General features: G+C 42.7%; 1 protein-coding gene across 1 annotated transcript in view; it reads left to right on the top strand.

The window, feature by feature from the left end:
• Window positions 1–421: 421 nt before the first annotated feature.
• MATN2 (matrilin 2) overlaps window positions 422–13,230 on the top strand; it is a 192,954-nt gene continuing 180,145 nt past the window's right edge. Inside the window, exon 1 of the mRNA XM_007934845.2 lies at window positions 422–563. Coding sequence (XP_007933036.1) covers window positions 422–563 — 142 coding nt within the window. The remainder of the gene's footprint in view (window positions 564–13,230) is intronic.

The raw sequence follows: 13,230 nt of genomic DNA, 5'->3' as shown, positions 1-13,230 counted from the left end.
TACCAGAGCTCTTATCTACTTTATTAGACATAAGGAATAATTTTACTTAGAATTCTCAGTTTTTCCATTTCAAATCCAAGGTATAGAATGTGATAATGAGCTACTTTTGTGAGCTGACTGATAAGAAACATCAAGACAGAATTTTCCTTTCAAGTTTTCCATTCAGTCTTAGAGTGACTAAAGTGATGAAAAATTCCAACGTTGCATGTCTGGCTCAGAATACCCCAGAAGAACCACCCATGAGTGTTACTTAAGGTCTTATGGGTCAAACACACCAATGGCGTTTTAAGTACAAGTGGCACGTTTGAAAGGTGAAAAGGCAGGTAGCAAATCTGCAGCTCCTGGAGTTCAGCGCCACCCGCATCTCTTACCCTCGTCTTGTGTTTGTCACACAGCCTTGCTCCTCAACCTCTTGTTGAAAATGGAAAAGATGCTGTTGGGTTGCTGGCTGCTGATCCTTGGACCAGTCCTTCTCCTCCCTGCTGGGGCCCGGGAGCGGCCACACTTGAGATCCATCTCTAGAGGCAGACACACTCGGACCCATCCCCAAAAGACCCTCTTGGGTGAGTGATGAGGGCTTCACCTGCAGAAGCCGACAGGATGAGGTGGTTAAAGGAGGACCTCAGAAGACCAGGGATGATGCCAGGAGGGGGAGTGCTCCCATTCCTGGGTCCTCAGCTGGCTGTGCCGGGGTGAGGAGTATCATTGGCAATGAGTGCATCCTGAGTTGAAGATGTGCTTGTACATGGGTTTTCAAAATGAAATTAAACCTCTTTTCTTTTAAAGCCTTCAGTTTAAACGGAAGCTCACAACTTTTCTCCAATGTGCAGGAGGGCAAGATTTTCATCTGTAAAGGCCCTTGTTGGATTTATCCGGGCAAGGGTGTTACGAGAATTTTTTTATTGGATTTGTTCAGCTGAATCCATGTTAATAATGGTTTCCCGGATGGCAGGTTGAGAAAAAGAGCAAGCAGGTTTATGCAGGGTGGGTGAGAAGGGTGTGTGTGTGTGTGGGGGGGGGTGCAGTCATGGAAGAGAGGTGAGGACAGTATGAACTGAATCAAGATATTAAGAATGGAAAATGCTAGGGGTCTATTATTTTGACTCACTGAACATATTTTCTTTAGGTGAATTTTTTTCCTTCCTCTCCTCTGAGAGAAGTGAAATGCCGTGAAAACACACAGAATATAGATAAATTGGTTTACTTCTAAATATGGGCTCTGGTAAGCCTAGGCTGAGGAAGTAATGGGGAGGTTGACCAATGGGAAGAGAATGGCTTTTGCCATAGACCTGGGTTCAAGTCCTAGCTCTGTTACTTACCAGATGTGTGTAGTTAGGCAATTTAACCTCTGTGAAGTGCACTTGCCTTATTTATAAAAGGTGAATGTTAATATCCACCTTGAAATGTTTTTTTTTTTTTGAGGAATAAATGAGGTGAGATACACACACACACACACACACATATATAGCAGGTATGCAATACATGATAGTCTTTACCACAACATCCTTCCAGAAAGTTGTTTCTTTGAAATTGTAATTTCCATTGGTATCTTGTTGACTAATGGTTAGACTCTGACCACCTAGGAAGGCCACTAAGAGAACTTTCCAGTCATGGGGTAGTCTCAACTTTTGAAATTACACTTAAGATATAAGGCTACCCAAAGAGCATTATTTTGAGAGGTCTAAATTTTTACTAGTGTTGACCTAAATAATGACCCTACCATCCCAGGTCTTCCATGTCTTCAGTTTTCTGAGAGTGCCTGTTTTCAAAGTGATGTAAACATAAAACATAAAACAGAAGTGAGAAGGACTGGGAAATGTTTAGTAGGTTGGTTTAAAAGGGTTTTAAAAACCTTATTTCAAAATGATAGCAAACATGCATGCATAGAACTGGAAATACCTGATGCCTAGATCACCACCAGCAGTGTCGGATTACCTAATAGCAAGGTAAGCATGGGCTTACTTGTACTTCCTTACTAATCTGTAGTGAACAGTTTGACATTTTTTTCACCACATGAAAGATTCTGCTTATAGCTATGGCTGGCATCTGTCTCTTTCCCAACCCCAGAGCACCTTCCCACAGAATCAAAGCCTCTCTTCAAATTCATCATCCCTGGCAGGAACGGTGTACCCAGTAAGCGAGATAAACATGGACTTACTTGTGCTTCCTTACCAATCTGTAGGGAACAATTTCACATGGGTTTCACCACATCTGTTCACCACAGATTAATAAGTAAGCACAAGTAAGCCAGTGCTTACCTTGCTTATTGGGTGATCTGCCCTTGATCCAGTAATTGCACAGTTGGCTTTCTGATGGGGCTACTTTCAGGATAAGCCATGTCACTCTTATGGGAAAAGCATCCAGGCAGTCCCCTGATTACAAATGAGTTCTGTTCATAAGTCTATCTTTAGGTCGAATTTGTACATAAGTCAAAACAGTAGGTACAGTTCATATCTAATGTTTATTAGTCAAATGTTTGTCTTAGTATATACACCCACTGCTTACTGATCGACTCTCTCATTACCTAATGCTTTCCATTTATGACGATAGTGAAAACTCTAACTGCCTATTCTGCACATTACTGATGTATGTCTGGCAGTAATGAATGCCAAGGTGTGAGATAAGAGTAATGCTGGCTGTGATGGTTAAGGTTATTTGTCTACTTGGCTGGACCATGATTCTTTAGTGGTTTAGGCAATTATGTAATGATGAAATTTGGCAGCTAAGAAATGATGAAATTTGGCAGTTAAGTAATGGTATAATTTGGCAGTTATATAATGATGTCGTCATCCTCCATTTTTTGCATAATGCTGATTTTTACATAATGACTTGGTGTTTGGAGCCTAACCATATCAGTAAGTGAAAAGTGGGTGTAGTAGATAGCATACTTTTCTATGCATAAAAAGCATTAAAGAAACACTTCCAGATACATCAATACATCTTTAATATTATAATAATACAAAAAAAAAAAAAAAACCAAACTCACTGCTGTTGAGTTGATTGTGACTCATAGCGACCCCTCCTTGCGTTTCTGAGGCAATATCTCTGTGGAAATAGATTGCCCAGTCTTCCTTCCAAGGAGTGGCTGATGGGTTTGAACTGCCAGCCTTCTAGTTACCAGTCAAATGCCTTAGGCACTGTGCCACCAGAGCTCCCAATATAATAAAACAGTTGTTGTTGTTGTTGTTGTTATGTGCCGTCGAGTCAAACCTGACTCATAGCGACCCCTCCTTGGGTTTCCGAGGCAGTATCACTACGGAAGTAGGATTGCCCAACCTTCCTTCCGAGGAGTGGCTGGTGGGTTTGAACCGCCAGCCGTCTGGTTAGCAGGCAAGTGTCTTAGCCACTATGCTACCAGAGCTCCCTATAAAACAGTAGTAATAATATAATAATAATAATGTTTTGATAAGTGTTGTAAAATGGTGCCTGTTTGTTATTACAAATCATTGTATGTACCTCGAATTTTTGATATAATAGACTTTACAAGGGTGAGGAGGTTGGTTTGAACTACGGGTTGGGGTTGTCCATAAGTTCAATGTTCATAACCCTGGGACTACCTATTCTCTGATTGGCTCCAGATCTCTTTCTTTCTCTCACAAACCTTCACACTTACACCCTCACATACAGACCTTCACACTCACACACCCTTTCACACACACTGACACACATATACTTGCACACTCACATACACTTAAACACATACACTCTCACACATACAAACACATGCATATGCACACACCAGAGCCTTCAAAGCTCGGGTTCTTAAGTGGAAACCTTTACTTCTGAGGTAAGAAGGAGAAGCCCATTTTGCCAAATGGCATCAACCTCAGCACCCAGCTACCTGTTTTGGGGAATGTATAAAGAGGAGGATGGGACACAGGCACATATCCCCACCCTAGGGACCGGAAGTGGGGTGCTGCTTGCAGTTACCTTTCTACTCCGTAAGCCCTGAAGCGGCTGCTCCCATATGTGCTGGTGGGTGCTTGGCTTAGGAACGTGGTTGAGTGAAAATCATGAACTTGGAAGATAAACACTATAACTTTGGCCGGGAGTCAAGTGAAATCTGCTCTGGGTCTTTGACAGGGAACACGGAGCAGCCATGGTTCATTGGTAGTCTTTGCAATGGCCTTCACTTCATTATTACAATATGGTGTCTTGTGTTTTATGGGTATTTGGTTTTCTTGGCTTTTTGTTTTCTGCGTTTAGAACATTGCTCCAGCTACATCTTACCTATTTATGGCAAATCACTGTGGCTGTATTTGTGATATCCACCAGCGTGATCTATTTCACTAGTAACTTGTTTACTGGGCTGTCTCTGAGTTTCCTTTTGATGAAAGTTTTAACAGAGAAGCAGCAGCAGATGGTTTCTTGGATTCATTTTTTTGTTTGACTGTTAGGCTTATTCTTTTTGTGTTTATATTTTGTGTCTAAATTCAGATCACAGTCCGGGTAACAACTCGAACCAGTTAAAAAAAATGCATGTATATATCTGCCCATCCAATGAGTGTTTGTAGGCCATCCACATGTCTGCTTGTGCTGTCTCTATGTGGGTTTACCTTTTACCTCATGCATTCATCTGGAATTTACTCAGTGCCAGACACAGAGGATTTAGGATGAGTAACTACCATCAGCAGGCCCATAGCATAGTGGAGAGACAGACATGTGAAAAGATAATTTGGTGGAATCACTATGCAACAACAGAGTCAATCATGTCTAAGTTATAGCTCAGCTCTGCCTGCTGTATGGGCTCAGTAAAGCAGAGGTTCTCAAACTTTGCTCTCAGTACCCTTTTAGTCCCAAAAATTTATTGAGGATGCCAAAGAGCTTTTATTTATATGAGTTATATCTATCAATATTTACTGGATTAGAAATTGAAACTGAATGTTTAAAAATATCTATTAATTAATTATAATTATTAATTATATCCGTTCATTTTAAAATAGCAATAATAAACCCGTAACATGTTAACATAAATAAAACATTTGTATAAGGAACTATATATTCTAAATTTAAAAAAATTGAAATGAGAACAATGGCACTATATTAAATTTTCACAAATTTCTTTAATGTCTGGCTTAATAGATGACGGCTCGATTCTCTTATCTCCTTCATTCATCTGCTGGGAAATGATGTTTGGTTGGTCTATCTGAAGAAAATAGGGCCGCCTCGTGCAGAAACGAAGGTGGAAAAAAGTGTTTTAATAGACTTTTCAGATAATTGTGGATATTCTTTGATACCACACCAAAACTTGACAAATGATAGTTTCTCAAGGGTTAATTGTATAATCTAAAACGATATCAATAAATTTTTCATACTATGTATACTCATGAGAGAATGAAAGTAACAGAAAGATGAATATTAGTGTTATTATGAAGTAGTTTTGACCTCATGGATTCTCTCAAAAGAGTATCCAAAACCAAAACCAAACCCGTGGCCGTCAACTTGATTCCAACTCATAGTGACCCTGTAGAACAGAGTAGAACTGCTCCAAAGGATTTCCTAGGCTTCAATCTTTACGGAAGCAGATTGCCACATCTTTCTCCCACAGAACAGCTAGTGGATTTGAACCACCAGCCTTTTCCTTAGCAGCCAAGTGCTTCAACCAGGGCCCTGTTAAAGAGTCCCAGAAGTCCCTTAAAAAATAAAATCCAAGCCAGCCAGAGAGGCAGTCCAACTTACAGCCACCCCATGTGTTGTAGATTTCAGTGACCATTTCTTTCAGAAGTGGATGGCCCTGCCCTTTTTCCCAGTCTGTCTTAGTTTGGAAGCTCTTCTGAAACCTGCCCACCATGTGTGACCCTGCTGGTCTTCCAAATACCGGTGGCATAGCACAGCAACATGCAAGCCACTGCCGTATGACAAACTGATAGAAGAGTGGTGTGTTGTAAGGACCTGCATGTCATAGAGTTTTCAAGGCTGTAAACTTTTGGAAGTAGATTTTCAGAACTTTATTCCCAGGCACCTCAGGATGGGTTTCAACCACCAACCTTTTGGCTAATGATCGAGCATTTAACTGCCATGGTAACCCTATATGCCACCCGGGGACTCTATCAAGGGCCTCTGGGATTCCCACTGGTCTAAAAGAAGCATTCCCAATGAAGATCAAGACCCTGTAGAACCTGAAGGGAGAAGCAGGCTGGAGAGGAGTGAGGAGAAAACGTGGAGGTGGACCTTGGCTATGACATTGTCTACCACCAGGTAGTCTGTAAGGTGAATGATCTGAGCAGGAGACAAGCCTGGAGGAGGTGGGGACTTGATCATAGGATCTTTGGGGCTTTGAAAAGCGTTTGGGCTATTTTGTAGGGGTGGGGAACCCTGGGAGGATATTGAGCAGGCGACAATAGTGATCACTATTGACTCTACCACTAGTTCTTCTGGACAGCCTCAGCCTTCCTGGGCTATAGCAAAGGACAGGGAGAGCTATCTAATTAGCAGGATGCAATTCTAAGCCAAGCCTCTCAGGTCACCAGGATGACAAACAAGGACATTACCTAGCCAAAGATTTTCCAGGCAATGATGCCAACAGATAGAGTTGGAGCAGCAGGGCGTACTGCACCCAATGGCACAATCTCAGTGGAACCCCTTCAAAGCCTCCCCCCTCATCCTTTATCAGTAGCACAAATCCCCTTCTAATCCCCTCTCTATATCTCCTCAAGGTGGCACTTACTGGAAGATGTGTTGCCTCACCCCTAATTATACCACTAGTTGCCCTGGAGTCAATTTCAACTCATGGCGACCCTATGTGTATAAGAGTAGAACTGTGCGCCATGGAGTTTTCTTCTTTTTAGAATTATTTATTTATTTTTGTTCTTGTTGAGAATATACACAGCAGAACATATACCAGTTCAATGGTTTCTACATGTACAATTCAGTGACATTGACTACATTCTTCACGTTGTGCAGCCATTTTGATCCTTGTTTTCTGAATTGTTCTTCCTCCGTTAACATAACACTGTCTCTAAGTTTTCTTCTAATCTTTCGAGTGACTGTTGTCAATTTGATTCCATATAGATAGATCTTAAAAGAGCAGAATGATCAAGGCAGACATTCTTTCTTTTTTTTTTTTTAATTTTATTGTGATTTAGATGAAAGTTTAGAGTAAATTCATTTTCTGTACAGCAGTTCACATACACTTTGTCTCATGACATTGACTGCAGTTTCCCACATGCAGTAACTCTCTTCCCACTTCCTCCCCACAGCCACCTCTTCCCTGTGTCCTTCCCTCACATGCACTCCTGCCCTGCAAGCCGTCTCTCTGTGCATACACAGCCCTTCTATTCTCCCATGACTGATGTCTCCAAGGAGTGTATCTGCCTAATGCAAATATTCACCCCATAGGCCTGTCTTTTGTTTGGCTGGAGGCCACAGGAGTGGGTTCAATTCCAGATCTGAAGGGCAGCCAGGGGCCATAGTGTTAGGGGTTCCACCAGGCTCTGTCAGATCAGCAAACCTAGTCCCTCTTTTTTTTTTTTTTCCAAAGGATTTTGAGTTTTGTTCCACATTGTTCTCTCACTCTATCCAGAATCTCCTACATAGATCCCCCTCTGAGTGGTTGACAATGGTAGCTGGGCTCCATCTAGTTCTTCTGGTCTCATAGTTGTATAGGCTGAGGATCATATGGTGTACCGGTCTCTTGGACTAATTCTTTCCATGAATCTCTGGTTTTCGTCATTCTTTGCTTTGGAAAAGGAGAGACCCATTGTTGCATCTAGATGGCCACTTGCAGACTTTTAAGATCCCTGTTGCTACTGGCCAAAGTAGGATGTGGAACAATGTTTTTGTGTAGTATGTCATGCCAATTGAGCTTGATGTCCCCTGTGACCATAGTCCTGAGACCACAGTCCAACTATGTGCCCCTCTGGGTAGCAGGCTGTGTCCAAGAAGTGGCTACAGCCTGGTTCCTTGTCAGCTCTACTGTATACCTAGAAATTCTTACAGAGCATACCAATACACTTGTAGAAACATTGTCTACCAACCCTAGACATGGTAATAGGCACACTCCCCCCTGCATACACATGCCTAATCATTCAGCCTGTCTACTCACCTATCCACCCATATATCAAAGTTTGCCATCACTAACAATGCAGTACTATATGTACAAAAGCGTTCATCTTTATTGTCTGTCCCTCCCCTGCACCTCTCTATGTCTTCTTCCTCAGTGCCACTGTGTTGCTCACTCACATTTGGTACATTGTCAAGACAGACATTCTTTACTAGTAAAGCTAAACTATTGTTTGGTTTTGTGAAGACTGTAGGGGATATTTTTGGTATAAGATTTAAAGATTATCTCAAGGCAATAGTTTAAGAGATCATCCAGCCTCCATGGCTCCAGAAAAATGTAGATTCTATGAGAATTTGAAATTCTGTTTTGCATTTTTTCCCCTTTTGATCAGGATTCGTCTAAAGAATCTTTAATCAAAATGTTCAGTAATGGTAGCTGGGCACCACATAGGGTTCCCAATGGCTGATTTTTCAGAAGTTGATCACCAGGTCTTTCTGCTGAGGCACTTCTGGTTGGGCTCAACCACCAACCTTTCAGTTAGCACCTGAGTGCATTAACAATTTGTACCATCAAGGACTCCCCACCCCCAATTACTGCCTACTTTATTTGTACACATTTTTTCTTTTCATTATACCACTGTCTCATGATGGTAGACCTATTGTCAAGGCAACCAATGGGCATATCAGCCTTTGCAGAAACCTGAACCCTTCTTGCTCAAACTCTCACTGTATTCCTGACTCCCCTCATTCCTGAAAAGGAGAGTACACAAAACATTCCACACGTCTGCCAGCTCTTTGTCTGTTTTATTTATCTCTCTACAAGGTCTTGTTGGCATGTGCCTTCTTTTCTAAATTTATCAGCCTAGCTTGTTTTATTTCCCCTAAGTACCCTTGAAACCCTTACATTTTCCTGTAATAGATTCCATTTTGGATCAATACCACCCACTCAGAATTCATGTTTGTGTTTTAAAAGAGCACTTTGTGGCAATATGAAAGTAGATTTGAGAAGTGTAAGTGGATATTTAAAAGGAGGCCAGCCTTGCAGTATGGTCAGGGGATGAGGAGGCTTGGACTTCCCCCCATTCTCTGCCAGCAAGCATCTTGGAAGGATTCAGGGGTAGAGGCCATAGAATTTAACAAAACTCCTTCTTGGTGTTTACTGTGTAGAAAAACAAAGCTAATGAAGAAAATAAAAAAAACCTCACTTTAGATAGCCCCAAATTCTGTCCTTTGGAAATCACAGTGCAGGATAAGTACCTATTAACATTTTCGTATCTAAAAAATGCAATGTTTCCTGGAGAAGCTGAAACCTCCTCAATTAGCAACGTGACTGAAGGAGCTGGCTGGCCTAGAGATTTAAGTGTAAGTATGTCTTGCTCTGTGTTGCCAGTGGAGGCTTTAGCCTAGGCTGGTAATTATTAACATTTCCAAGTGTCGGCTTCCAGTAATGAGATTCCACATCCTAAAACAATACCGCTAATTGACATTTGTTGGCACTGTCCCTGAGGGAGGAAAAGCAGATACCAGAAGCCCTCAGATCCTCTGGCTCCTGAAGAGATTGACCTGTTAATCCCCAAAGCCATTCTGTCATGGTTAGAATTTTGGTCTCCTTCCCTGAACTTTCCGGGGAGGAAGAATTTTGTTCACCTTCTTCCTGAGCCGAGACCTGGCCAAGGCCTATTATTAGCCAGCCCAGTTCAAATGCTGCCTCCCTCTCCCAGCCAGGCAAGATATGCTGGGAGTTTCTCTGCCAAGATGTGGACGTTTCTGCCGTATATCCAGAGGGGTAATAGTGGTACCTATCTGTTTTAGTTACCTAGTGCTGCCATAATAAAAATACCACAGGCAGGTGGCTTTAAAGAACAGAAATTTATTTCCTCAGAGTTCTGGAGGCTGAAAGTCCAAATCAGGATCTTGGCCATATTGATTCTTTTGGTGAGCCTTTCTCCTAGCTCTGGTGCCAGTGGCCCTGGTATTCCTTTGCCTGAAGATGATCTTTTTTTTTTTTTTTTAATTGTGATTTGGGTGAAGATTTACAGAGCAAATTCACTTTTCATACAGCAGTTCACATATACTTTGTCTCATGTCATTGACCACAGTTTACCACAATACAACAGCTTCCCTCCCACTTCCTCCCCATAGTTACCCCTTCCCAGTGTCCATCCCTCCATACTCTCCTGCCCCCTGAGCTGTCTCCCTGTGCATAAGCAGCCCTTCTTTTTTCCATGATTGTTCTCTCCAAGGAGTGTATCTACTTGAGATAAATGTTCAACTCATATGCCTGTACTTTGTTTGGCTGGAAACCACAGGTGTGGGTTCAATTCCAGACCTGATGGGCAGCTAGGAGCCATAGTCTCAGTGGTTCCACCAGGCTCCATCAGACCAGCAAACCTGGTCCCCACTTTTTTTTTTTTCTCCAAATGATTTTGAGTTTTGTTCCACATTGTTCTCTCTGTCTATCAAGGATCTCCTACATAGATCCCCGTCCAAGTGGATGACAGTGGTAGCCGGGCACCATCCAGTTCTTCTGGTCTCATAGTTGTATAGGCTGCAGATTGGGTGGTGTACCAGTCGCAAGGACTAATTGTTTCCCTAAATTTTGGTTTTCTTCATTCTTCTTTGCTCTGGACGAGGAGAGACCCATCGTTGCATCTAGATGGCAGCTTGCTAGCTTTTAAAATCCCAGTCGCTACTCGCCAAAGTAGGAGGTGGAACAATGTTTTGTATAGTATGTTATGCCAATTGAGCTTGATGTCCCCTGCGACTATGGTCCCAAGCCCGCAGGTTCAACTACTCGATCCCTCTGGGTAGCTGGCTGTGACCAAGCAGTGACCACAACCTTGCCCCTTGTCAGCTCTACTGTACACCTGGGAATTCTGATCATTCACATAAACTTATAGGACCATTGTCTGCCAACCCTATACATGTTCTTGGATACCCTCCCCATTTCATAGACATATCTAATCGTTTAGCCTGTCCACCCATCTATCCACCCATATACCCATGTTTGCCTTCACTGACAACACACTGAAGATGATCTTTTTATGTCATCTGTCTTCCCCTGTGTGTGTGTCTCTGCATCTATTCTGGTGTTTTTAACACTTAGTAGTGATTAGGTTGTGGATCTATGCTACACTGGTACAATTGCAACTGATGTATTGATTACATTGTATTAGATTCCATTATGGACAATGATTACATTACTCTGTATTCTGTGAAAGATCATTATATTATATTATACTATGGAAAGTAAACTGTTCTACCCAAGACCAACTGACCTACTCACATGCAACTACTCCAAGACAGCAACTAGACTAGTGTTTGCTCAAATAAATGGGAACCAAAGCCTAGCCAAACTGACACACAAAATTAACCACCATACTACCTCAGGGATTAATATTCCAGTTATTTTGTATTTGCCTCATATTTAATACTAGACTGTCAATCCCTTAAAGATAGGTGCCGACTCTTCCCTTTCTCTCAACACCAGTGGAGGGGAACTCTCATTTATTGATATAAGCAGGAACATGTTATTTCAATCCACACCAAAAAATAAGTAAATAAAACCCTGCCAGGTGGCTATTGTTAGATCCCATTTTCAGATAAGGATGCCAAGGCTCAGAGAGGTCGAGTCACTTGGCAAACTTGCTCAGGCTTCTGCAAACCCAGATAGAAAAGATGCCCAGCCCCAAACCCCACCTCAGGGAAAGGGCACATGGCTTAGGGGCAGATATGCCTTTGTGGAGGGAGAAAGGTGCCTGTACTGGAGCAGACACAGGGCCAGTTTCAGCCCCTGCTTGCTCCTTGGCCAGGAGTGTTTGTACAGAGTATATTATACCCATCCATATTTAGATACCCTGCAGCTGCTGATCCCACCTGGGTTCTGCTGACCCCAGGCCACAGCTTTGGTCCTGCCTGTAGTGAAAGCTCAATGTGTATTGAGTAATTCAGTGGAAGGACATGTAGAAGACTGATTTAGTCCTTATTAAACTAGTTCCTATGACACTGGTGGTTTACTATTAGAATTCTCACCTTCCATGTAGGAGGCCCAAGTTTGATTTCTGACCAAAGCATGTCATGTGCAGTCACCACCCATCTGTCAGTGGAGGCTAGAGTATGGTGATGTTGTTGAACAGGTTTCAGTGAAGCTTCCTGAGTAAGACAGATTAGGAAGAAAGGCCTGGTGATCTACTTCCAAAAATCAGTTATAGAGACCGTACGGACTATGATGATCTGATCCAAAACCCATCATGGGATTGATTTAAGACCATTGTGTGTGGGGTTGCCATGAGTCAGAAGCTAAGATGATGACAGGTAACAACAATAGGATGGTTCTAGTCTTGATCTGACTTCCACTTAGCAGGTGACCCTGGGCAAGTCACTTTCCTTCTCTAGGTCTCAGTTTCCTCATCTATAAAACAAGGAGGCTGAAGTCAGTGATGTCTCAGGTCTCATCTGGGATGTGGTGATTTCTCTGATTCTCTTGTCTTCCTGATGCCCCTTCCCTGGCTTCTGTGATGGGTGCCCTGATGCAATCCTCAGCTTTCTTTCATTCTCCCCAGAGGAGGAGAACCAAGGTGGTACCATATTCCGGAGGCCAAGGAAGAAGAAGGTTTTGAGACAGAAGGGATAGATCAGAAGGACCAGGCAGAGCACTAGGGGGTGAGTCAGTAGGATCAGGCAGTGAAGCAGTGATTCTCAAACTTCAGTTTGCACCAGAAGCTTCTGGAAGACTTGCTAGACACGGATTTCTTGTCTCTACATCCAATGCATTTGATTTAGGTCTGTTGGGGCCTGAGAAGCTGCATTTCTGGGGACCTTCCTTTGAGAAACATATAGAAGAGAAGTCTAGAAAGCGGAGGTGTGGAGGGGGCAGGAAGAAAAGATCTCAGGAGGAGCTGCTTTGGGGCTCGAGCCAGAAAGAAACTCAGGATGAGAAACATCAGCAGGGAGGACTGCAGCTCAAGAGTGTAAACTGACTGTGCACTGGACTACCCCTTGTGGGGCTTTGAAAGCAAGCTGCTAGCATTTTTCTACCTGGGGAAGATGGCCACAGGTGGACCTTAAGCCTGTGCAGAAAGCCAGCCCCTTACAGCACAGCGGTCAGCCAGCACATCTAAAGGATCGAGTGGCTGGGGTTTGAATTTATCATCAGATCTGATTATAAAAATGAACACTGATGCCTAGAGCTTATCTAATTATTTTAAACACAGCAAAGGCTTTTAAGAA

The sequence above is a fragment of the Orycteropus afer genome, unplaced genomic scaffold (genome assembly GCF_000298275.1).
Source record: "Orycteropus afer afer isolate SDZICR_OR568_19922 unplaced genomic scaffold, OryAfe1.0 scaffold00021, whole genome shotgun sequence".
Taxonomy (NCBI): Eukaryota; Metazoa; Chordata; class Mammalia; order Tubulidentata; family Orycteropodidae; genus Orycteropus; species Orycteropus afer.
Note: the sequence above shows the minus strand (reverse complement) of the source record. Positions and strands in the feature narration are given on the sequence as shown.